This window comes from Pithys albifrons, chromosome 2, assembly GCF_047495875.1.
Source record: "Pithys albifrons albifrons isolate INPA30051 chromosome 2, PitAlb_v1, whole genome shotgun sequence".
Classification (NCBI taxonomy): Eukaryota; Metazoa; Chordata; class Aves; order Passeriformes; family Thamnophilidae; genus Pithys; species Pithys albifrons.
In genome coordinates this window covers 24,936,857-24,963,576 of record NC_092459.1, presented here as the reverse complement: position 1 = coordinate 24,963,576, position 26,720 = coordinate 24,936,857, and the positions used below count along the sequence as shown (strand labels likewise).

The 26,720-nt window shown below is 35.2% G+C and overlaps 1 protein-coding gene across 7 annotated transcripts in view; it reads right to left on the bottom strand.

Annotated features, from left to right (window-relative positions):
• Nucleotides 1–346: 346 nt before the first annotated feature.
• The window catches only part of PHF3 (PHD finger protein 3), a 47,699-nt gene continuing 21,325 nt past the window's right edge, over nt 347–26,720 (bottom strand). For 6 of the 7 annotated variants that reach the window (XM_071548508.1, XM_071548509.1, XM_071548505.1 and 3 more), the window contains 12 exons: nt 17,452–17,776; nt 16,259–16,436; nt 13,713–13,863; nt 13,429–13,585; nt 12,304–12,420; nt 10,038–10,169; nt 9,442–9,574; nt 8,762–8,954; nt 7,071–7,218; nt 5,883–5,972; nt 4,450–4,645; nt 347–3,390 (listed from right to left, as the gene is read on the bottom strand). In XM_071548508.1, coding sequence (XP_071404609.1) covers nt 1,220–3,390; nt 4,450–4,645; nt 5,883–5,972; nt 7,071–7,218; nt 8,762–8,954; nt 9,442–9,574; nt 10,038–10,169; nt 12,304–12,420; nt 13,429–13,585; nt 13,713–13,863; nt 16,259–16,436; nt 17,452–17,776 — 3,991 coding nt within the window. In that variant the 3' untranslated portion in view covers nt 347–1,219. Of the gene's footprint in view, nt 3,391–4,449; nt 4,646–5,882; nt 5,973–7,070; nt 7,219–8,761; nt 8,955–9,441; nt 9,575–10,037; nt 10,170–12,303; nt 12,421–13,428; nt 13,586–13,712; nt 13,864–16,258; nt 16,437–17,451; nt 17,777–17,898; nt 21,378–26,720 lie in introns of those variants that run through there. The other variant, XM_071548511.1, reaches the window with a different exon arrangement.

Genomic DNA, 26,720 nt, shown 5'->3' with positions numbered 1-26,720 from the left:
GTCATGTACTCAAAGCGAAAAATAAAATGCTGAAAACCAGTAAATCTCAGTTATTCTTTATATGGTGGAATATTTTTGTTGTTTCTGACAGACTCAACAAGATGCCCAGTGTATTTTAAGAAGAGTAGGTGATTTGAGTTTGTTTTCACGTTTGCATTGTTTGGCATCGTGGTAGTCAGCATAAAGTATCAAGTACCAAAGACTTCTGCCCCTTTCCCCTGCTCTTTGTTCTCCAAAACCCCAAACAAACCAAGTCATGAAGTGTACAACAAATGTGGCATTAAGTGACTCAGCTTTCTGTATTCATTTAGCCTAGTTTCACGCCTATGAAATCAAACACACACAGTATGTGAGAAAGTTTTATCATTTTAGAATCAAAATATCCCTTAAAATATTTACATTTTACAGTAAAAAGGATAGCAAAACACAAAATAATGTACAAGCTTAGGTATTCAAGTCTTTGAAGCATGGAAAATGGCGGGAGAAATGAACTTACTACTACAAATCTTATTTTCAAGAATTTAGGTTAAAAATGCTTTCTTATTAAAACAAGTGCAGTTTAAAGCAGTAACATTTGAGCAGCTCAGCCTTCCAATTTCTGGTCACAAACTGCTTCAGATGCTTAGGAAATACTTGAAAACTAATGAAATACAATTGAATTTTTTTATTGTGCTACTGAATAATTTAAAAAAAGAAGAAAACAAAAAACAAACAACTTCACACCACCAAGAATATGTTTTGTTGTAACGTGGATTCTGAGGCTTTGCTACAGTCTTTAAAAACAGTGCAATTTAAAAAGAAGGTTATTGTATGAAAATCATCTTTAAAATTATCAGAGCATCTTAAAACAGAAGAGAGCACAAATTACCAAAGGCAGCAACTATATTGCAGACTTGACTAAAGCAAACTCCTTCAGCTAAGAAAATTCCTAAGCCTTTATTGCATATTAATAAAAGAAATCTTTAAAATTTTGAATATACACCAATGTAAAATTTTTAAAAATATTGAACTACTTCTAGTGACAGTTGGTATAATGAAAAAAAAAGGATGAGTATTGGTACATTAAGCGGTACCAAAACACAGACTTGTTTCCGCAAAACACCAACATGGAATAAAAAAGATGGCACAATCCTAGCAGGCTTTTCTTTTTATACAAAGTTTTACGACATTACTCTAACAGTTTATTTAAATAGGATTTTAAAAGACTGCCTGCATCTTTTTACCTTTTGCTTTTAGTTCTGTCACTGTGGTCCCTATGTCTCTCTCTGTTCTTTTCACTTTCTCGTTCTCTATGCTTCTCTTTGCTTTTCTCCCTCTCCTTATCTTTTTCATTGGCCTGATCTTCACTTTTAGGCTTCTCTGTCTTTTTTTCTGGATTTCTAGTTTCTCGGGGGCTTTTGCCATCAGCAGCCCTATCACTATGTGGAGATCGCACTCTTTCTTTTTCTCTCTGTCCTTCCTCTCTACTCTTCCTCTCTCTCTCTTTTTCCTGGTTTCTGTCTCTCCGTCTATTTCTTTCAGAATCTTGCTCCCAGTATTTTTCATTGCTCCACTCTTTTTCATGTTTGTCTTTTTTTTGGTGATGGGTTTCACTGTAAAGTCTCTGTCGATCACTTTTTGCTCTACTGAACCCTCTCTCCAAATGCTGTTCTTCTCTGCCCCAAGGATCGCTGTGGCGTCTTTCTGGTCTCCTATTGTCTTTAGTCTGAAAAAAATTTTCTGGTCCCAAAAATCTTGATTGTTTGTGAGCCACTGGTAGCCCTTGTGTCATGGGTCCAGCATAATGGGGTGGCTGACCTGATAAATGAGCTACTGGTGGCCATGGCATCATTGGATTTTGAGGAAAACCAAAGCCAGGAGGAGGAGGAAGCGGAGGTGGTAAATGAGAAGGAAATCCAAACATAGGGTTGTTTGGTGGAGGGAAGTTATGAGGTGCAGGAGCCTGAAACTGAAATCCAGGTGGATTAGACTTAGCATGCTGAAAGTTCTGCTGCGGAGGTCCAGCAGATGAGAAGCTGCCACTTGCAATAGAGGCTGGGGCTTTGGAAATAAATTCAGAACGAGAAGAATTTTCGGTTTCAAAATGAGATGAAGTTGCTGCTGGTCCTCTTCTAAATGAGTTCACTGTTTCAATGTTTTGCATCAGTGCGTCTTCCTGTGAGTGTTTGTTATCTTCCTCTTGTGATGCAACTGTGTTATCTGCTTTAGCTGCAGCTGAGCTGTACTGCGTCTCACTGGTCTGTGCATCACTTTGATACAGGTTTAAGCCCACTTCTCCAGAAGACTGTTTATTCTCTGGTTCTGTTTGATCATTTCCTGAAGAATTCTGTCGGTCTTCACTTCTGCTAGCATCTCCATCCTTGTTTTCTGAAGTATTAGTCTGCTGGCTTCGTCCAGCTGCCTGTCGTGGGTCTCTTTTAAGATTAATAAATGGAGGTGATTTAGAGGTATTAGCAGTGGTACCTTCGGCAGAACCTACATTAACATTGTTCTCACTGGATTTTTTTCCTGCATTTGATGAGGAAGTAAAGCTGGCATTTGTGCTCCTTCTAACTTCCTGTGGAACACAATCCTTGTCTGGTAACTGCCGCTTTGGGTCGTTTTCTTTACTTTCTTCAGTTTCTTTATTTTGTGACTGAGCAGATAAATTTGCTAAAAATGCTTCTGTGGAGACATCCGGAGGTTTTCCCTTAAGACTCAACCCTATCAAAGAGCCAGCACTTCTTGCAGAACTTGAGGTCCCTACAGCTGTTGCATCCACAGTTACAGCAGTGTTAGTGGATTCTTGAACATCATCCAAACCAGTCTTTGCTTCACTAACTTCAGTAGTTAGATTAGCAACATCCATGTTTTCTTCTTTCACGGCTGCCTGTTCATTTAATAATGGTATGTCTTCACTAGGACCGGCTTCTGACTTGCTGTGTTCATATACCTGCCCTGTAGTACCCAACAGGCTTTGAAGAATATCATCCACTGGCAGTGGTTTATTTGCTAGTTCCAGAGTAGAAGGCTGATTTTCCCACCCAACCAGGACTCCAGGAAGAAACCTGAGAGGCTTGGGTGGTTCATGTTTGGTACTTTCCACCAATGGTTCAACAACTGCTGGAACTTCTTCTGTATTAGACTGCTGAGGTTTATTTCTCTGCTTATGCAGCACAGTTGTGAAGGAATTAAAGAAATTATTCTCCTCTTCTTCTAGTGCCAATTCATGATGAGACACTTCAGGTTTACTTGGCTTGCTTTTCTTCTCTGGTGGCACGCTACTCAAGGTACTTTCAGCAGCTTCATCCGCAAGACTACTAGTAACACTTGAAACAGCAGTGATCTGCCTCTTCATTTTCTGGCGAATTATCAATCCCAGTAATAAATTTGGTCGATGTATTTCAATCCCTGTACAAAATTGTAACAGCAATTTATCATCTCTTTATATTCAAATTAAGGCAATCATTTCACAAAAAATAACCCCCATACTGTCACAATATATAAAAATATTAACATTTGAAATTTTCATTGTTAAACAAACAATACTTAAAATAATAAAAATGTATTTCCAAAATTATTACTTCAAACTTTGCAAATTAAAATTGTTTTAAATACTATACTGCCCACTATAACCTCTAAATAGAGAATACAAGACAGTTGCATAGGACATCTAGTCTCATCAGAGACAACACAGAAGTTAAATATTGTGTCAGTCTAACACAGTTACAGTCTGGTAACAGTGATAGCAAAGCACAAGATATAAAAAAAAGTGAACACAAAGTTTCCCCATCAATTCGAGTTAGACACACCTCTTCAAGGACTTCCAAAATGCTTCCCTCATTCCAGGAAAGGCACTGTGTTTCCAGGTATACTATTATCTATCCCTTCACTATGTATTTTGCTCTGTAAAATTTTGAGTTGCAGCTCATTCTCTCTTGATATTGGCCCTGCCTATCTCAAAGAGGGAGATCATCCACAACTTTTTATAACCAAGATAAACTTACACAAAATAACTCCGGTGGAAGCAGAACAGCTGAGGGCCATTTTAGGACCCTTTCTTCCTTGACCATCTATGCTTTAAGCATTTAAAATAATGAAAATACTATTTTAAAGTAAGAGTATCAATTTGGAACCCAGTATGACTACTATGATAGTCCACTTGTGTGACTTGAGTTTACTGACATTGAAATCTATGAAGCCACCTGGGTTTGAGAAAGAAGGCAGTAGACATGAAGCAGAATTATACATAGTAATTTTTTCAACATTAATTCTTTAAAGTATCAGAATAATCTAACAAGGGGAAATTAATGTATTTTCAAGGAAACTAATATAATACTGTGGAAAATCAACTACATGTTTGAACAAAATAGTTAGCATTTTTCAATTTAATTTCCTCTTATATTTCTGTTCCAAACTTCTTTAAGTAGTGTTATGATAACAAAGTTCCAAATTCCAAGCAGTACTTACCAGGCCCATCAAAAGGCACAAGGTGATGAGGAACTTTATCTGAGGAACCTAGAGGGATGAGGTACAAATCTTTCACTTGCTTCATGTTATTGGCTGCTACACCGTAACGTTTTCTGCTGCTGAAATAGGCAAACAACAACGCATAGGAGATCTGATCCTCTTCAGTTACTGGGGTAAAGCGAACAACACAGATCTCCTGTTTACAAGAAGATAGAGAAAAAGATGGTCAAGGACATTCTCCTGTGAAATGTTAATTGTTTTACTGACTGCTCTTTATTTTAAAGCACAGATCAGAGGAGAAAAAGCCTCCTCAGGAAGGCAGAGAACAACAGAAGAGACAGAAGGAACAGAAATATGGCAAAAACCAATTCAGAAGAACTAGGTAAAACAAATAGAACACATTTACAATAAAAAAAATTAATTCAAGTGCATGACAAAAGACCCAATATTTTATTAGTCAGCTAAATACCAAGTTTTAGGGAAGCATGCCAGCTTCCAATTAATTATTCCACTTCTCACCCTTAATATCACTAGAAAGCTGTATTTTGTAGTCTGTTGGGTCCAAGACATCCATTAATACTAGGCAAAGACCAGTATTCAGATCCCAGAATTATGGCCAAAGCCCAGCTCAGGAGTTGATGCTGGAGCTGACGCTGTTCAATGGCTTAATGAATGATCTGGATGACTGGACAGAAGACCCCCTGCAAAACTGAGATGGCATCTTAGCAGCGGCAGTGGTTGACATGGCAAAGGGCTGGCAGCCATCCAGAGGGATCTCAGCAGGCTGAAAAAACAGGCTGACCTTTGTCAATGTCAGAAAAGGCAAAATGCAAAATCTTGCACTTTGAGTGGGAGTGACCCCATGCACCAGGACAGGATGGGGGACTGACTGGCTGGAAAACAGCTTGGCATAAAATGATGCGGGGGTCCCAGTGGCAAGCTAAATATGAACCAGCAACACGTCCATGGCAAGAAGGCCAACTGCATCCTGGGAGCCAGATTTGAAGCAGTCAGCAGGCCAAGGGAAATGGCTATTCCTTTCTATTCAGGATTTGTGAGACAGGATCTGGAAAAGACTATCTAGTTTTGGGAAGCACAAGGACAACCGGCACACGGCAGGACAAGTCAAGCAGAGAGCCACCGAGATGCTTTTGCACACTGTAACAGTACCAAAATGAAAGGGTAACACTTGAGACAAGTGAAGTGGCCTTCATGAGAGCTACCGCATCAAATGAATACAGAAATTGTCAAAAAGCAAATCAGAGGTTGTGATTAGATAGGAAGAAAATAAACACCAGCATCTGCCACTCATCCCATTCAACATAATCATCAGATAATTTCACCAATGATTCAGAGAGAAAAAAAAGACACATATCTTTGGAATGATTCAGATGTGCATTAAACAGCAAGTCTTTATAATGTAAAATTTTTACCTTGGTCCCTGAAGCTTTGATTTTTTCTACATAGTCCCAGACAGTGTGAGGAGATATCCTTCCACCTACTTGAATACTATCAGGTAAATCCTATGAGAAAGGAAAACAGAAATCTGAATGCAACATAAATATTGTGCTAAATTCTTCACCCAGTACCTGTTTCCTACATTTAAAGCATATTTGGGTTCTTTTAGTCATTAAATTAAATTTAAAAATATCAATAGAAGTTACAACAGTAGAAACAAATTAATTAAACTTTGGATATTTAAATTAATATTCTCAGTGTAAAGTCGATTATGTGTACTAAATTAGTTATCTTTTTTTAACTATCCTTTTCAGCAACATTAACCACAAACAGAACTATACTGTGTTCTAGAAACACTGAACCTATCTGTAAGATCAAACTGCAATAAGAGCTCCACACCTATGTACAGAATAGCCTTTCACAGTCTTAATCGTGAGGGAAAAACATAACCTACAAATGTATGTATGTACAGGTGTAAATTTGTTCTTGGATACTACTGAGTTCACTGTTCACAAGCAACATAGACTATTAGAATCATTCAAAATTACCTAAGAAAAAAGATTTTTGAAATAAAGCAGAAGAGTTTTGAAAAGATCATACTCGTAAAACAATCTTTTAGTATTAAGGATTACTGCATGCCTTGCACTCCCTGAAGATTTTCAGCAAAGTAAAGACAATCTGATTAATTGAAGACCTAAGTCCTTTTAATTAAAAGCTGATGCTTCCTGTGTAACTGGCAAGAAATAACACTGAATCTTATGGGCTCTCAGATCTTTATTTTATGACATGAAGACAACTATTATAAGCAGTTGCATACTTTTCCTGCCTCTCAGATACTGAAAAGAATATTCTAGAAACTTTCTTTTTTAAGAACCATTTAGTCTGTCAATGGACATTTAGGACCAGAATTGCCACTAGACAGGCAAAAAAATAAATCCCATTACACAGATTTTTGTTGTAGATAAGATAAATCGTAGGGACAATACTGAATAATACTTTACTTAAAAATACAGACCTTAATCTACGCCCTCCCACAAATACTTTACTCAGTACACTGATAATGCTTCACTGCCTTCATCAGTATACTATTATTAGCCTACAAAGTAAACAAGCTGCTAAAGTTAATACATGAACTGTTAATTTTTTACAGTAAATATAAATACCTCTGTTAAATATTCAAAAGAGCCAGAAACTGGATAAGCCTTAATAACAAACTTTGCCACTGAAGGCATATTGATAAAACCCTTCCAGATGAAATTCAGGCGTGCCAGAAACAGACTTTCACATTCCACAGTACCAGGGGTTTCTGACCTAAAAAAAGGACAAAAAACCATTTTATTTACAACATGATAAATCACACAAGATAATGTAAATCATAATTTTTCTTTATATAAAAAACCGAAGTGTTACTAAGAATTTTCTTTTTCAATTAAGCATACTTGAGGATCATGAAAAAAGAGATAGGCAGATAACCAGGTTTCCATCATATATGGCACAGGAAGGAAAAGCAGATAAGCAGCACATTAGTTCACTACTGTATCTTTTAAAAACAGAGAAGTTATTTAGTTCAAGAGTTATTAAACGCTACTGAAGGGGACACAAACACATACAGGTGCTGCAGAGCCAGTGAGACCTTTCCCTGCCACAGGGAGGAATGAAAACAACAAATTGCCTGCTGGTCTATCCTGCTTTCCTTACTCCTACACTTTGTTGCAACACTGTCTATCCACCACCTGAAAGCCTATGCCCTCCTTGCCACATAGGCTGACTCCTAATCTCTTCTCACCCATGCACCACTTCCACAGCTTCTGTGAGTGCCTCCTCCCAATTCCACCTGCACAAAACTGTCTTTCCTCCCTTCAAAAAAAAGCCTCAGTTTTGTCAACAAAGCAGCTGCAAAAAAATAAATGGGAAGACAAATAATTTCCCAGAAAGGTGTTTCTCAACCTGAGGGTTTCCTTAAGGAAAAGATTACACATTTCAACATATCCAAACATGTTGATATCAAAATATTTTAGGCATGCTACTAACAGTTTTAAGCTGGATGCCCAGTAGTACCAGATGCTGTGCTCTTACAGTAACACAGTAACCTATGTTTACTTCTGTCTACACAAGAAACTGGTTTTTGAATAGCTTACTGCAGGCTCAAAGTGAAGTCCATTGTCCTTGGTAAACGATCACAGTGTCCTGATAAAGGCAACATTTCAGCATGAACTACAGTCAATTCTAAATAACTGGGAGTTGTTTTTCTAGAAAATCCTCCCTGAAACCAGAAACAAACAGCTTCATAACCTGCAATTTCCTCTTTAGTAGAGTAGCAGTGTGGAAGAAAATGAAGAGGGAGCTGAGAGCAATTATAGAAAAACATCAAACAAACTGCTGCTACCTGTAATTTCCAGAAAAGCACTGCTCTGGGATTTGAAACTTGCATGATTTCTCAGTGCATATGCTCTGTTTAGAGCAATCGCAAATTCCATTGCTTTATAAATACACATACACAAAGACACACACTTTCATTCAAATGCAGCACTGTACATACTACAGTCCTTAATAGCAAAATACAATATAAAATCCACATCCTGATTTCTTATGATCTGAATTCTTTAAATTTGAATTTTCTTGTTGCACCAGAAAACACAGTTTACTTTTCCTTAGAAGAAAACATTATAATTAGAAGCTGGCAATCACAACAATATAGTAGTATTATTTATATAAATGCACTTAAGATGTGTGTAACTCCAAGCACACAAAAGGATTAATGAAATGCAATTAAAAAAATAGCTTTAGACATAATAGCTTAACAAGATTAATAATGTCTTGCATTTAAAAATACTGTTTCTACAGCTTGTATTACTTTGGGAGAGGTGTCAATGATTTTGATGAGTCTTGCTTATCATCTTCCAGTAATTCTGAGGCTAAAATACTTGATGTTGAGGAAAGGGCATCTGCAATGCTCTCTGCTTCATTGTCTGATTGTTTGCGTGCAACTCCAACAGACACTTTCACCTTTTTCGCAGAAAGATCATCAGTAGGTGGTGCCATTCGGCCTGCAGAGAAGGAATTGCAATGGGCTTTATTTTTTATTAAAAAACAAAAGGAGGACTTCCTCTGAACACATGGAAGACACATCAAAAACACTACATACTGCCAACTGAAGTGGGATAGGATAAGGAATTAACATATTTTATACCTATTTATACATGGTATAAATATACACAGCACTATACATAAATATTGGCACTGTATTGGTAGGGAATAAGGAAATGAGGAATCAACAGTTATATGCACATCCACTACAGGGATTTCTTTCTCTTAAGTCTTTCTTTTTTAAAAAAGAATACAAGTTTATGCCAATAGCCTATAACTTTAATACTGTCTCTTTTGTACATTATGAAGTAACCAACTGCTTCCACAACTTTATCAGTAAACTGGTTTAAAAACATTTATTTACATTATTGAGGTATACTGAGATTTATGACTGAAAATTATTATAGAGGCATGATATGTTTATTTTCGTGTGCTTTTCCAAATTACCTATGCAAATTTTGCAGTTAAGATCGAAGAGATGATTTTTATGTTGACTTGTGGTGTCCGGAGATGCAGATTCATTTATTTCTTTATCCTTTTCAGCTTCATCTGACTTCTCAAACGACTTCACATTAGATTCCTAAGAAAAGTGAAATACCTTTCAGTTAGCCTTTTTTAGTTCCCTCTATTAATATCTCTAATATTATCGTTCATATTGCTTAAATGTTTTATAGTGTTTTCTCCCCTTCAGATATAAAGCTCTTCCCTTCAGCCGTATAGCCTAAAATACTGCCATAAATCTATAAACGCATTAGAAGAATTTCCTGGTATTCTCAAATATCTTTAGGTAACACTTAGAATATTTTCTAATTTATACTTTCTATTTTCTACTATTGCCAGAATTCATTATACAGTCACAATGTAGAAGGAAAAAACTCAACAAATCGACCAAATCCAGAAGTCAGTAAGCATAAAAGAAAAATTAAACTCAAAACAGATCTAACATATAATTACAGATCTGAACAATAAAATCATAAACAAAACACTTCACAACCATATTGTCTATGAACTAAATACACTGTGGTACCACGCTTTTTTTCTACCTGAATTTCCATTACTTCCTCTTGTTCTTTCAACGGTGTTTCACTTTCAATTTCTATTTCTCCTTTGTGAGTAATTTTTGTGATAGGTCTTCTTTCAACTTCCCTCTGTTCTTTCTCAATCATTTCAATTGTCTGCAAAAACAGAAAGTTACATGTAGTTATTCCCATACCGTAGAAGTTGAAAATCCACATATACAAGAGATAAACAGGATTGCAATTAGGAAATCCTCTGGAGAAAAAATAATACGTTCTTATTTTGTAAATGTCAAGTACTTTCATAAAGCAAATATTCAAGCAGCCCATCTAACTTCTCCTACAGGCATGTATTTAAATAAATTATAACACAAATCTTCAAAAGTAAATTAAAATGCACCAATTCTTTTCCCATAATAATACGGATAATGTATGATATAAATACAGACAGATTTGTAGCATTTTTTCAAGAGCTTGTTTTTTAGTACATAAACCTAATGCTCTGCCTCCAATAAAAAATCATGTAAACAGTGTTAAAAGTAATGGATATGCTAACTCCGATCTGCACTGCTGCTTTGCTCTGTTGCAGTAAAATAAAATATAAACTATTATTTCTAATATTGCTTCTTAAAGCATATTTTCACTTCTTCAACCAGGAAGTGTTAGCTGTACCAAATATTTTAAGCCTGGTTTATTAAGGAAACAAGGATTCCATGATTGCTTTATCTGCCTGCCAAATACCCATAGGTACTTTTGGAAACCCTGGGAAATTTAAAAAAAACAAAGTTGTAAGTAGCAGTCTCACTGTTTTGCTTAAACAGGAAAATGAAAATATAGTCAAATGATACATTGCTATTTATTTTAAATGCTGTATCCCATTTCAAGTTCTAGAAATTTTGAGTTATTTCTCTGAAATAATTAGGACTCTTCAGAATTTTTTGAGCAGCACACACATTTGGAGCTGTTTCTCACAGCATAGTCTGATTTGCATGGTCTGTTTTCAGTATTTCACTGAGCTTATAAAAACAAATGTAAAGAAGATGCATTAATAAAGATGGGCTTTGGATAGCTACAGAATAAAACTTTTCATGTCTTTATAGGCTGTCGAATCAACTTTGATATAATAGAATTATTCGACAACTGTTCTTGCATAGAAACTAAAAGAAAATTGCCATGATTCATGAACAGGTCTAGTCACAAAATGAAAAGGAAAGAAAAAAACATAGGAATAATTACTATTGCGATGCACATTGCAGTCCCTAAAACAGCATTCCACTGTACTGGATCAGTTATCACTCAATATTCATTCTCAGCACACAGAATGCACGAGGGTGAATTTACATCTATTCTGTGTTACACCACCTACTCAATTTTTTATCAGAAATCATCTGATAAAACTCACACTAGCTAGTATCATAAACCCCAAACATAAAATGCATACCATTTAGCACTGTTCAAATATCACACTTTTAGGTTCTAATATGTGGCACATAAATATCAAACATTCTGCCAACATAAATTCAGATTCTGTAAACTAGAAAAATTTTAATGGCCATTTCCAAGCACCTGCAGTTATCATTGAACCAAATGCCTAATAAACAAGCCTATTTAAGAAAAAGGCATTTTCTATAAAAATAGCAGTTTCTCATACTCCTCCTTCTTCTTCTAAATTGTCACCATAGTATAAATATAGTGTAACTTTCTGTTTCAAGGAAAGTCATGCTCAAAGTAATAACCTTTCTACACTTTCTTGGTTTTTTTGCTAGGTGGGGATTTTTTTGGTTTGTTTTTTTTTTCTGTTTTCCCTTTAGCCTGCTTTTCAGTCTGGCAGATCAGGTTTTCAGGTTCAAGTTTACTTTTTGGTGAGTGATTTGTCATGCTCCATCAGTAAGTTAGAAACAACACCAGTTTGGTTTGGTTTGCCCAAAGAGATCTCTCTCCATGTTAAAAAATGGGTATAAAGTTCCAGCAAGAGCTTAAAAATCTTGTGGAAAACAAGAACAAAGAAGCCTTCATTCTTGAGATAGAAAAAAGAGCAAGCAAGCAGCAACACAGTTGCACAGCACAGGAAAAAGCATGGTTTCCCCGTTTCAGAAATTGACTACACTTCTTTCATTTCTGTCCTAACAACCTCTTTGGGTTTTGAATACTGAAGAAATTATAGAGATCCACCTGCTTTCTCAGAGTTACTTTGTACAACTTGCATTCTGTTTTTTCTCCATACACTTAACCTGCAGACAGAAGTTACACATGCATAGCTTGTCAAATAAACAACATAAGATGCAAATCTCACATGTCTGTTTTCTCTCTGTCTCCAGGCAGCCAGTTCTTTGGAAGCCAGTTCTTCTGGGCTCATTTTTATCAGATGGTCTGGAGTAACCTCTCCTTTTAGTACTTTCTTAAATAATATCTAGAAGAAAAAAGAAAAGTAACTATTGTCATCAAGACAAAAACAGCTTGTAACTGGAAATACATCAGAGAAGCAACATAAAACACTCTCTGTACAGCTATATGGATCACATGGTTTTGCAATTATCTTCCACTGCAGGAACTGGTTTTATAACATAAAAAGGTTAATTCCAGAGCTCCATTTATTCTACTTATCACTGTATCTTATACACCCTTAATGATCAGATGTATAATTGTTGTTTCGAAAGAGAAAGTGATTTTATGCCCACTGCAGCAGTAACTCAGACATTTTAGTTTAAGAGGTGCTAATCCTCTGTATTACACAACAAAGAGAAGACAGTATCAAAGACGATGTCTGTGCTTCTTGACTGAATGAAGTCCTAGGGTAAAAGAAAGAAAAGCAACTGATTTAATAGTACGAGCAACAAGAAGCCAGAAATTAGCTGTTAGATAGAAGTTATACAGAAGTTAGCCTATTCATGTAATTTACAGTTGCCTAATTTTAATGGCAAAATACTATAAACAAAGCAACTTCATCAGAATAACTGATAAAAAGGATAGAAGTTGAGGAGGTATGATGTTGACTAATGGGCTCATAGAAAGCAGAAAAGACAGTGAAGACCAAGCTTGAGAAATATAGGTATGAAAAAAGCATGGTGAGACAAGATCTTTGACATAAAACCACCAAGTGCTGTAAATAGCAAACAGTTACGGAGAAACAGGATCACCCAAGTAACAGATCAGTGGCAAAAATAAACACAAACTAGGCAAGCTATATACACTACACTTTGAAATCCAACAATAAAATGTACATTGAGAGCAAAAACTTGAAGAATCAATGATGAGGAAGAGGACACTGGGTGCCCAAAGAACAAACATCAAAGAAATAAAAAAACCCCAAACAGTTAAATTGCAGCAGGATTAATAACATATCTACAGAGAAGATGGTTCCTTTAATCTACAGAAAATAAACGATTTCTGTAAAGCACAACAGAAAAATAAAACTTACGTTATTTTTAGGATCTTTGAGATTAAACATTAAACTTCTGTATTTGTTCTTATACTTTGCGTCAGTGTCCCGAAAGAAAGAAAACAGCTCTCTTTCAATCCTTGTGGCAACCTTTGCTGCTCTCTCCTCAGGAATCTTCAAAGTGGAGTCTGTCAATCTGCGAGAAAACACAATGGTAAAAATTACCAAATGCCTCCAAATCAATAATACTTTTTTCCTCTGCCTTTCAAATGAAAATATTTGCAAGCAAAAATTAATAATTTAATTTATTAATATATTTTTACCTTTTCATGAGAATTTCCTTAAGAGACTGCTTGACACTCTGTCTTATCTGATCAGCAGAAGGTTTGGAAGCTGGCATGGCCGGCACGTGCGTTGCACTGATAGATCCTTTCTCATTTTTCTTTTTCTTAATTTCTTGCTTCTCATGAACACCTATCAAAACACACAGTTAAAATTCTAAAATTTTTAAACTTGTACTGTACTGTTGCTGGAATTACTGTCATGAAGTTTTATTTTTAAACTGCTAAGAATTGACCTTCAAGAAGAAGGAATGGCCCCATAGGTTGGATGGGGCTTGTTCGTTTGAGGTTTTGGTTTGGATTTTCTGTTCCTTAGATTAATACAGAAAAAAACTTTCTTGGAAGAAATAAACAGGGCTTTTGCCCTTTGATTTAGGGTATTTTCTTCTACACTAAACCAAGATCATCAGTGGTTATGAGTCTGATATTAAGTAGGATTTTTGACTGAATTTTTGTAACAGCATAGATGAATTTTTCAATGAATAAACTGAGAAACAATATACTATGAAGTATGTATGATAAACAGCATAAGCTTTACTTTAAAATACCATTTTTCATTAAAATTTGCATTTTTGTATCTGTTAGCCATCAAAATTATTTCAGTTATAACAATCTCAACTTCTGAATCAGGTAACACTCCTTAAAACAAGGTCATTATAAGTCTTGTGTCATAAGTAATACAAATTAACAGATAAGTCTTACCAAATTAAAATCATTAAAGCAAAATTATTATTTTTCAAAGAGTCAGCTGGAAGCCCATCTGTCTCAGCATGTGAACACCACTAATTTTTAGCCATGGCATTCCATTTAGGACAGCAATAGAAAATAATACTAATTTTTTTACTTTCTGCTCTGAAAAAATAAACGAAGACTAATAAAGATGTAACTGGAGAATTTAATTGTAAAAAGAAGAACTTCTTTATTATTACTTTCATCCATTGAGTGCAACTTAAAATGCATTAACACCAGAAGCAAACCAACTAGATTTCCAAGTGGCTGATCTTCTTTTCTGTTGGGCAGACATTGTGGGTGCATCAACTCTCATTAGTCCAACTTTTGATTCCTGCCAAAATTATCGATTTCCCCTTCCTCACCAGCAAGGTAGTACAGGCCTGAGAGCTCTTTGTCATTCCTGTGCCATGATCTTCAGTATTCCTATGCTGAACTTGTTAAGTATAGCAGCTCTAATAATGCTTTTATTTCCTCAATACGTATTTTTGCTCATCTGCTTCTCCTCAGAAGGATGAAGAAATGGACTAAAAACCTTTCAAAAACTGTAGCCTCATGGCGTCAGGGGAAACAGAAAACCTTCACATGCCAGTAATACTTTGGCAACATTTCAACCATCTGATAATAGAATGGCAACAGCAGGCAAGTGATGGGCAAGATTAGTGATAACGATGTCACTATAAGCATAACTCAAAGCAGTTAATAAATGAAAAAAATGTGCTGCTAATTTTAAGCTAACTGTCCTCAATAAAACTACCAAGCCTCCTCTCTTTTTAAAAATGATTTGAGATTCCCTTCTGTTCTGAAATTGTCACTGTCTAAATATTTATGTCCTAGTTCAATTAATGTATTTTAAAACAATTCAATTACTTCATGGATGCCAGACTCATTTCATTCCATGCAATTTGCAGTTAGAAAGGCTGTCTGTATGACTCAGTTTCAAAGTTGAACAACATAGCATTTGAAGTCTAAAAGATACTATTCTGTATTAAACACTTAAATTTAGATTTACATTTAACCCTGATATTTTTGATTGTTTTCTTCCACTAATAAGAGTTTCTAGAATGTATCATCATTGGCAAAAAAAAAGAAGAGGAGAATTACATATTTTTTAGAAAAAAATTCAAAGCTTGAGTTTAGGAATTTAAAGACATTTCTTACACAAAATCTCACTAGCTTTGCTGTTGAGATTTCAGTCTGAAATGACTTCATATTATCACAATCTCAGAAGAATAATGCTTCCTTGAAGGAAACTGGAGAGAGGACAGAGATTGCTGGAAGGGGAAATATTTTCCTTCAACCTTTAAAATAAAATTTAGACGAAAATTTGATGACTCAGCATGCAAAACAGTGTTCCCTTTTGAAATCAGTTGATAAAACTGCCGATTTGTGCAAAAGACATCAATAAGTAAAAATATAATTTATACAGCAATTAAAACACTTCTATGTACACAAAGTATTTCATAGTATTTTATAAAACAGTATTTCAAAGTCTCCTGCAGCGCGAAATGAAGCTTGATACTAGAGGTCTGTGTACTTTTTCTCCCGTTCTTAATTACATGAGCATCCTCTACTATCAAAACAGGAAACACTCATACATCTACATAGGAAGAACCTATCTATTAAAAAAAATTAAAAAATAAAAACCAAATATAAATAAAGATCATAAACATCACAGGAACAAAAAGCTCTTCACTATAGAATGCTGTTTAAAAAACTGATGCTATGAAGAAAGTTATCATTCTTCACTGCACACACGAGTATTATACAGTGTGCAGCACTTCATCAAACCTCAGTACCTGATTTTGTGGATTTTTCCACCATAGCAAGGGATTCTTTACTTATTTTTTCATTTTTATCTTCGGGGGACCGCCGAGGAACTACAGCAGTTTGTGGTCCTTTCCGAGCAGGAACATGTTGTCCTTTTTTAGTATCCAAGTCTCTGGACTCTGACAAGTTCTTCCCATCACCAGATTCCTGACATAAACATTAACACATTAGCACACCACTGAATGCTACAGTCAGCCACCACATAATTACTACATATTTTTCTCATTTTTTTCCTTTCTCTACATATAATGCATACCCTAGATGTATGCACCATCATTGAAAAGAGTTATTGAACAATATCCCAAATTACTGCCAAGCACCGTTTAACAATCTCTTCTAAATATTGGCTGAAGTCACAGCACAAGCAATTTGCATTTAAGCTCTGCGCTAAAAGTCACTGTTTTCAGTTATTTTCAAAGATGAGGGATACTAATGAACAACCCTTAACAAGTTTCAGCCAGATATCCACAGATGTCGTTGATGTTTACAAAGCGCATGTAAACTAAAATCAAAGAATAGGTCATGTCAGAATTTCAATACTGCTATTCAGAAATAAGACAGGATTATTGATGATTATATTATCATGAATATGACACACTATATTCTAAGACTGGAGAATTTTCTCAATACTCTTTGCAAATTATCTTTTAGTTAGTAAAATCAGGTAGAAGAAGAAGAAAGGCCCCAATTAAAGCATTAGGCATTTTCTTCTACATACAATCTGAAGTAAAAACAATCAAAACTAAAATAGTTGTCATACTGTTTTACAGGTATTCATCTGCAGTTTATAACATATAGCAAACTGACAGATATCCTACAATACGTTAGAAATCTGAAAGAAAAATGCACAAGTTCATCACCATTTCTATATACACCTGTATATAGAGCTTAATTACACATTCAGGAGCTGGACTTTGATGATCCTTATGGGCCCCTTCCAACTCAGGACATTCTATATGCATATAAAATACACATAACCCTGCTCAATAAACCAAGCATTTAGCAACATCCTCTTGAAGGAGTCAAGCCAGTTAGACAATGAAGAGTTTTAAATGAGATTGACAAAGATGTTTGAAAGATGATCTATTAAGTGGCTATAGGACAGGAAGAAACCTTCTAACCCCAGAACTTAAGAAAACTTCAAGCACTAAGTAAGACTCACCCGTCTGAAGATTTTGACTTTGTGCTTCCCACTGTCCTCCACTTGCTTTGTTTTTTCAGTCATTGTATTCAGACTACAAGCAGGTGTTTGCTTCGACATCCCCAGTTTTTCACACTCGCTTTGTTTTTCTTCTCTATGCTCAAGTTTTACTTGAGTTTCTGGTACACTTTGATCAAAATACTCCATTTTTTTGTCTTCTTCAGCACAGCATTTCACACACACATATTCTTTATCTTCTTCACCCATCTGCTGTGCTTGAGAAAGGCTCAGTCCAACACAATCTCCATGAAACCAATCATCACATCTACCACAACCTACCATAAACCTGAAAACAAAGTAAGACATAAGTCAGTAAAAACTGTGAAGGACTATGAAAGAAGATACAGCACCCTGAGCAGAACATACCCTACTTGTTCTGATTTGTGCATCTCACTAACTCGTTCTTACCTTGCAAGTGATTTTCTTTGTAGCTTTACATCCATCTCCAGCCTTACGACATGGTATGATCTTCCTGAGAAATATTGGGTTTCGTGTTTTTGCCTTTTACAGTAGTCCAAGAGACTATCAAAACCTCATTATGTTTATGTAATTTGCCTCCAAAAGCTACAAAGTTTTTTTTCAGACTACTATTAAAGTTCATATGAATGTTAAAGAAAAAAACCCCATCAACTCTCAGAACCAGTAAGCTTGTTTGAAAAATGCTTGAAAACTTTCTTGCAATATCATATTATCCTTGCTTTCCTTCGAATAAGATCACTGCCTTCACATCACAAATGTATCAACAACTGTTGTCCTCCACAGCAGTAGGAGGTCTAAGTGTTTTGACAAATCTAATGAGCACAGACATAGCAAACTATTCTAAATTAGTTGGTATTTTTACATCTCATTCCTTAGACCATTATTACTACATTATTTCTAAAAAGTTACTTTTGTTCTTCTTACTGGTGAATACAGGGCCAGGAGTTTGGCTTCCAATACCACTTGTCCAGCTTGCAGTGACTGTTTGGTTTTCAATAAGGTACAGCACTTTTGTGCTGCTCAGCTATTTTAATGAGAGCAAGTGGCTATTTAAAGAATGTTTCAAACACCAAAATGACTTTCATTTAAAGGACACCACTGAACTCACAAGTCACTTAACTGCTTCATTGTTTTAAAAGTGAATCAACTCTAGATACAGATATTACTCTCAAAGCATTGTAAAGATCACCTGGTCTAAAATAAAAGCATAATTTCTGACTATTTTGTGGAAGCATTTTGAAAACTTCATCAGCACTAGTACCTAATTGCACTCATAGGTACAACTTTCAGTGCAACCACTTGGGAAGAACATGTAATTTTAAAGTTACGCAGGTTAAACACCTCAAAAAACCTACTTCAGGAGACTTACACGGTAGGATTTTTTACAATATCTTCTTATAATAATGAACCTGGCACCATTAACAAAGACCTGCTTTCAAATGATGTAGACCCATAACAGAAGATCTCTTGATTATTCACTAGCATTCTCCTTTTATATTTTTTTCATTTCATTTATTTATTTTATTTTTGTTTTATACTTACATCAACTATATTAATGATAGGTACTATTATATAGTATGGATGAAGAAAATCCAGAAAGACTGTGTGTTATGAAAAATCCAAGTTTTGCTAATACTGAAAAATTATTTACTGAATTCCTAGGTTTTGAATTTCATAGAAGATATACCTGATTTTAAAAATAATTAATGAAAACCTGGTTGTTTCAGCACTATATTTAAGAAGCTAAATAAACTGACCTGCAAACCATGTATCTTTAATAAGTTATAAATCTCCTGTAAGATGATTCTAAGGAAACCGATTCCTAACCTGTGTATGTCCCTATTCAGCCTAGGATCTGCTATCTGCTGACTTACCTACCTTGGAGAACCATATATATTACAGAATGTAGTATTTAGAGCAACTTTCATTCTCCTGAACTGTAAATGAATGTTCCAGGTGGCTTGATGAAGGTGTAGTATTCAAAAATACAATACTGGTGTCTCAAGAGATGAAAATTCTTATTAACAGGAGACGTTTGAACTGAGAGAACTGAAGAAAAAATGTGTCTCTATGTTCTGTCCTTCCCTACTCAAAATGTATCAGAATTAGATTCTGCTGAAGAAAATAGTATTTTGATCCAAAATAAATCTAAGAAGTTTTAAAGTTCCAGCAGATTGAGAAAAATACTATGATGCTGTTGGCTAGATCTGGAGGAACTGGGTTTTAATCTAGTTTGTGAAGAAAGGTAGTTTCTCATTTTAATTTTTTTTCTGAGCTGAAAGTGTATTTATAGTATTACACATCACTAGCAAACAGCAGCTGTCCATCTACTCATCATTTCAGTTACAAAGGCAGATGTTCCTTCATGTTTTGTCAGTATCTCAATCTTTTTGGATCCATGTTCCATCAAGGGCAAATACAACACAGGTAACATTAGGGGACAATTACTTCTGATGGTCTTACTAGAGTAATAACATACCATTCAAAAACATAACACAAAAACAAGAAGAGATGGGACTTCCTTCACAAAGCTGATTGCTCCTTTCTGAGAGCCTAGAGCCAAACATGTAAGGGCAGGATATATAGCATGCGTGCCTATTTCACAACTGCAAGGGTCCACAGGAGGATGCTTTACATAGGACACGTACCATTGCAAGAAAATACTAGTAAAGCTCTGGAACACTGAAACTGGTTACAAAAATTCCACACTTTAAATTTTCTGCACAGCTGAAATAAGATCAAAGCATAAAGTCAGGAGCTTCATGCTTGAAGGATATTTTGGTGTACTAAGAAATTAATGCCTTTTGTTCAAAAATAGAAGGAAACCAAGAATACACCATCATGGAGCCACAATTCTTACTAATTGAATGTTTATTAAAATATATGGGTTTTTTCCCCAGTTTGTAAATTCAGGCATTGGAGACTCTTCTATTAAATAAAGAAGACAATTTGTAGCCTTTAGCAACAAAATCAAACTTTTGATTAATATTTAGAAAATGGACTACATTTGTCGAAGAGATGACACTAAAGTACACAAGATGCTGCACATCTTCAACTTTTCATGGAACTTTTCAGCTTAGCTCACACATAATAAGGGGGCAATAGAGATGGTGCGTGATATAAGTAAGGCACCAGGATAGGCATCCAGTCTTACATCTTTATTTTAAGGTCTATCGAAGAAATAATAAAATTTTTATAAGTTAAAAAACCCTACAATGAATTCAGCTCAAAAAAATCATTCTTCGCTACGACTGTACACCAAGATGGACAGATGTCATTCAAGCCATCTGATGCAAACTACTGAAGATGAAATACTCATTTGGCTTCATTCCAGTCTTCACAAGGTTTCAATTACACTATATTTTAACACACACAATAAAACTTCAGAATTCAGGATTCAGAAATCAAGACTACAAAGAGAATCAGGAAATGTCCACGACTCCTGTACTATAAAACAGAATGTAATGTTCACCAGTTTCATATAAACCCAGTTACAAAAAATGGCAACAAAAATATTAGTGCTGCCTACCTAAAAAAATTCAGCATTTCTACTAGTTATTTTTTTTCACACTAGTCAACTGCAACTATTAAGGCTGTGAGAGAACATTCTGATTTTGATACTCGTAATGTAAACAATCCTTTTTACTGTAAGGCCGCTTTTACATCTTTGTCTTTTCACCCGTGTGCACACAAAACTATGATTTGTGACAACAATTATAACTGGGTCATGGGCAATGTTCAAAGATTAAAAAAGGGTGTCAAGAGAAACTGAAGCCTGGCTTGATGGATCAAGGATGTCCTCTTGCACAGTTGTCAGTTTTGGCTGAAGAGGTTCTGATATCTTGGACTAGTAAAACATCAAAGTTTCTGACTGCAGATTGCTTCAAATTTCAAGTGTAGGCTTTTACCCATGTTGTAAGGCTGGATTGGAAGATGTAAAGCTGAAAGAGAGAGAAAAATGTGTTTTAAAATATTAAATCATGCCACATTCAATAACAGATTTGCTTTCACTGGACTTTAACATAAAACCAATTTTTTTAAGAAAAATTTAAAAAGAACTGAAATGTGACAGAAGACTACAATAGCTCATCAGGACATTTGCACAGAGCATGTTATTATTTAATCACTTTAAAGAATCCCCTTCGTAGTCCACATATCAGCATGAAAAGAGGTACCTTAAAATCAGAAAGTAACTGATCAAACACCTCTTATGATTGGAAAACATTCCTTGGTGTTTTATTTGTAGTAAATGAAATTCATTCATTAGATGAACAACTCAGGCTTGGATGATTTATTTTCTAAATATACAGGTCACGTTGTAAAATTAACTTACGTACATTCTATTTATGTTACAGGAGTAAGTTTCCAGAGAAATTCATTACTGTAAAATGGGCAGAAACCATCTTATTTAAAAAAGAATTTTTCATTGTAAAGCTATACTTTAGAATAAAAGACAAAAAAATGGGGAGTTGTCAGAGTAGTTCAGCATGGGCCAATTATCAGCATTTTAAAATTAATTAATAATACAAGGTGCATTGTCACAGAAAATAATTTATTTCAGAAATAATTGCTTCTCTTTACTCATTCACATTTGTGGTTCATAGCATATGACAAAAATACCACAGCAGGACTCATCTTAACCCAACCGCTCCCCGCTACCCCCCAAAAAAAGCAAACCCAACTATTCAAAACATCACCCTAACCCAGAACTCACCCACAGGGAGTAAAAGCCACTGTTCACACACTTTCAAAAGACCTCAGTATTTAAAGCATGTTCCCATCTGCATTTCCCTCCCTTAATGCCACTGTTTACCAAATTTCTGTAAAACCTATTGTGAACTTGTATTAACATCACAACTGTGTCTCAGCTGCACTGATGCTACAGTCCAGTCAATGTTAAAGCAGAGGCACCAGATGGTAGGAACTGTTTTTCCTTCAGCTTATTTAATAAAGATCTTGGTTGAGAAGATATTCATGGCATGGCTGCTTTAGCAGAGTGTGTTCCACACCAGTGAAGGAGCATGTCTCAATTCAAAGCTTAAGCACTGTCAAAAAACACTCTTGTCAGAACACAAATACATGAGCAGTTCCACTTGTCTGATTTTTGATAAAGTAACACAGGACACATGATTTTTCAGTTTCTGATCTTCTTGAAAGAAGAACAAACTACCTCAAGCAAACACTATCAGCAGATGTCTTTGCATGGAATTTGCTGCTAGAAGAAAGCACTGAAAACTTATTTGTTTAGTATTAAATTTCAATAACCCAACTTCTTTGCAATGTAAGTTTCTTTCTTAAAAGCATCATTTTCTTTGCTTTTCACATTACAGGAACCTCTTCAAAAAGGAAGAAGTAGAAAGACAAGCAACCTTATGCTTTTTGAACTAAAGATGAATTCATGAAACATGCCAAAGAGCAAAACTAAAACCAATAACCTTTCCAAAAACCCTGAAAAAATTAGTATATTTCCTAACACTGATTACAAAACTGTATTAAAAAAAATCACTGAGGGAAACTCCATTACCAGTGGATTTTACCCACATGTTGCATCTTGTAGGATCAGCACCTTACTCTTCATAAACTGCATTTATAAGTAGTTTATCCACATCTTTTATAAAACTCTATTTTAGATAACTTAAGGTATCCGTTTGCCTGATTCCCTAGTGCTACTGGTATTAATAATAATCCTTCTAATACTGCAGCACAGTAATATAATCTGTATAAAGTCTACTAATACAATTATATAATTGTAAATATAAATCACAGTGGAGACCTTCCACTCATTAATTATATATTACAATGCTATTTTACTTACACTGTGATTCATTTTTTCTACAGTTATTGGTGGACAAGCATTATAGCTTTTAATGTTGCAAGGCTTTTCACAGTGGAAGAAAGCAGTAACAGAGGCAAAACACTTTAAAGCATCATCCCTGTCTGTAAACTGATGACATCTTGCATAATCTGTAGTTTAGCACACTCATACTACTCAAGGAACATTCACTAGAATTAAGGCACCATCATTATTCTAATTACTGTTTCATGTGAAGAATGTTCTCACAACAGATCATTTGCTATATATGATTTGCCCTACAAAAAAAAATGTGCACATGTAATTTAGGGATAATAAGACGTTTGGAGCCTTAAACTCCTTCCTCAACCACTCTTTTTTGTATTGGCTGTGCTAATTGCACAATAACCTGATTCCAACAGTTTACTTACAATTAGTACTATTTTCAAAATACAGATGTCCTAACAATAATCCTTAAAACAGGAAAAAACAGTTTGTAGAATGTTTTAAACTCCATTCATCAGCCAAAGTACTTTTCCATATTACATTTGTGAAGATACCTTTTAATGATGACATGTAAGCAAGAGACCAAGAATACTGTATCTTTACTAAATAAACCTCTGTGCTTTCATTAATTAGCTTTTACAACATTACTATCTTTTCCTCTGTATTAAATTAGAGTTGAAATGTGAGGAAAAGGAAGAGCCTAAGTAAAACTACTCCTACATCACTTAACTTTAATGTGAGGTCTGAGGTCAGTTTCTGTCTGACCACACAAACTGCTTGATCAAATGTGAAGCAAGAACAAAACAAAAACAAAAAAAAACCCCTGCAAAACAACAACAAAAGAGAATCTTCCAACTCTCACAGTCTATTAAAAAAAATCTTACTTGGAATTGCAGAAATCAAGAGGAAGTCACTAGCAACAAATTAGTTACCAGCTCTCTTTGAGATACTGCTTTCTAGAAATTTGCTTAGAAACAATATCTCAAGTTATGCATTATGAATTATTCAACCAAAATTGATGGAATTTCTGTTAAAGGTATTGGACTACAGACAAGAGAGACAATCTGAAAAACATCGGTTAGGTTTTGTCTATCTGTACAAAAAAGGAATGAATTCAGCCCTCCAACCTGTAGAGAACTTAAACATCTACACTGAAAACGGGAGAAATTTATAACATGAGCCCTTACACCAGAAGGATACCTACAATGCATACAAGACATCTTACATAGCACATTTCTGTGTTGCAGAGTTACCACCTTCATCTAATGCTAGTCAAAGAAATTAAGTATTATTTTTAAATTCAACTACCTTTAAAGATCTTTAATCTGTCTTCAGGAAAAGTACTATTACTTGTGACACAGCTTAATATTTTCAGTGCCATTTGGATTCATTAAAAAATTGAGTAGTAACTTCAGTCCAACATTTTTTAGGTGATATGTATATCCATACACACACACACACATACACGTTTCATGTATAGGTAGATGAATTAGAAGTTATCCATATGATTTGCTATCAGCTGATGAGAAAACATCTGACAGCAGTATGGGAACACGCTGGCAAAGTCAAACAAGTTGAAAACAATGAGTAATAAAAATCCAAACCTTGCACTGAAAAAAAAACCTTTTAGATGTGCTGAAGATTACAAAAAATTACATCTCCATTATCTGACTTGTCCAGAAACACAAGGTTTAGTTTTCATACAAAAGAACAATTCTTTTCAGTTATGCAGAAAAGGTGTATCTCTGGTTGGAAATCCTCACAATACATCAAGCAAGCAAGCTGAAACAGTCCTAAAGCCAAACACTTACAACCCACTCTGTGGGTAACGAAAATATATATACAAAACAGTTATGTTGGTCACAGCTTATCAACTGAAAGACAAGTGGGAAACAGTATAAATAGTCATTGTTCAAAGCCCGGGTGCCAAAGAATGATGACCTATTAATAGAAAGAATATAGGCATTGTCCCTTACAAAGGAAGACATGTTGTAACTTGTAAACTTTTTTAATCATGCAAGCTGCATGTTTGTAAAACCAGATTCCTCCTTTCCCAGCAGTGCAAGGTACGTGCACTTTGACTTTGCATGTGGTCAGCAAATTATTGAATGTTATTCCTAAAGATATAAATGGACTCCATTTGTCAGGTGCTGATCTGAAGTAAAACAACATAAAAGTACCACCCTTCTACTCTTCTAGCAGGCACAGTAAGATTACTTGGGGCTGTTAATGCCTACATAGGCATGGCCCTTTGAGGTTTCTGTACACAAAGCAAGCTGATGAAATCATCTCCACACATTACCTTCAGCTTGAATCAATTTTCTAAGCATGGTACTGCAGTAACAAGTTACTGGCTTTGCATTTGTTACAGGGAATACAAAAAGGTTCAAGTGACTACTGTTCTGCACCCTGAATTTTAAATGCGTTACATTAACATGACAGAATGCAAAGCTCTTGCCACACTATTTCATGATTTGGGGCTGCAACTTCAGTTCTACTTCTTTTTCTACAAGCTATTTGTACCACAGCATTAAGAAAAATTTCCAAAGTTGAAATAACCACAGATCAGGATAAAACCAAATGTTTTTTCAGATCTTAGCTCTGCCTTTGACCTTTGCTGAACTTACAATCATTTGACAGTATTTGTGTCTCACACTTCCTCATTTTCCCTTATACAATGAACAGATCAAAAAGGGAAAGAGGCTGACTAGCTCAGCTGTTTCAAAAGGGAAACAAAATTTCCTTGAAAAGTAATCCAAAAAGTTAATGAAAAAACCTTTCACTGCTGTAAATGTTGATAGTTTTGATGGGTTTCCAACAGACAGAAGTGAAATTTACCATTTTACACTTTTTATCTTTTGCACTGTACTGGAAATGTTTTCTTATTCTTGCACCAATAATTAAACAAGGACAATGCCAAGGCACTTGAGACAGAAGTTTTGCTTCCTCTTGTATCTTAATGATAGCAAGTGAATCTCAAAGGTTTCAGTTATTTGTAGCATACAACTACAAAATAAAAGAAATTCAGACAAATTAGAACTTCATTGCTTAGACTGTGACAACAAAGGGTGCTGCACTGCGAGTCTTCAATCTGCTAGTAGGCATGGGGCTCAATACTGCAGGCTCCCTCACTCCACTAATGTGTCTCAGTCACATTATACACACAAAAATTCTGTGTTTATGTACTAGGTATCCTTCTACATTTAGCAAATCTGAACTTCTGCTGAAAGGGCTGGTTGTGTCAACAATTCTGCAGTGCAAACATATAACACAATTTCAATACAAAAAAACCATGAACACTTAAGACTGACATTATAAAAACAAGAATACCCGTGATCACCATCTGTGACAACTCATGGGCCTTCCCAATCCAGCCTCAGCTGGTGATTCAAACACTGTATTATTCTGGCAGCAGTAAGAGTTGGCAATGCAAATAATTATGTATCAATACATA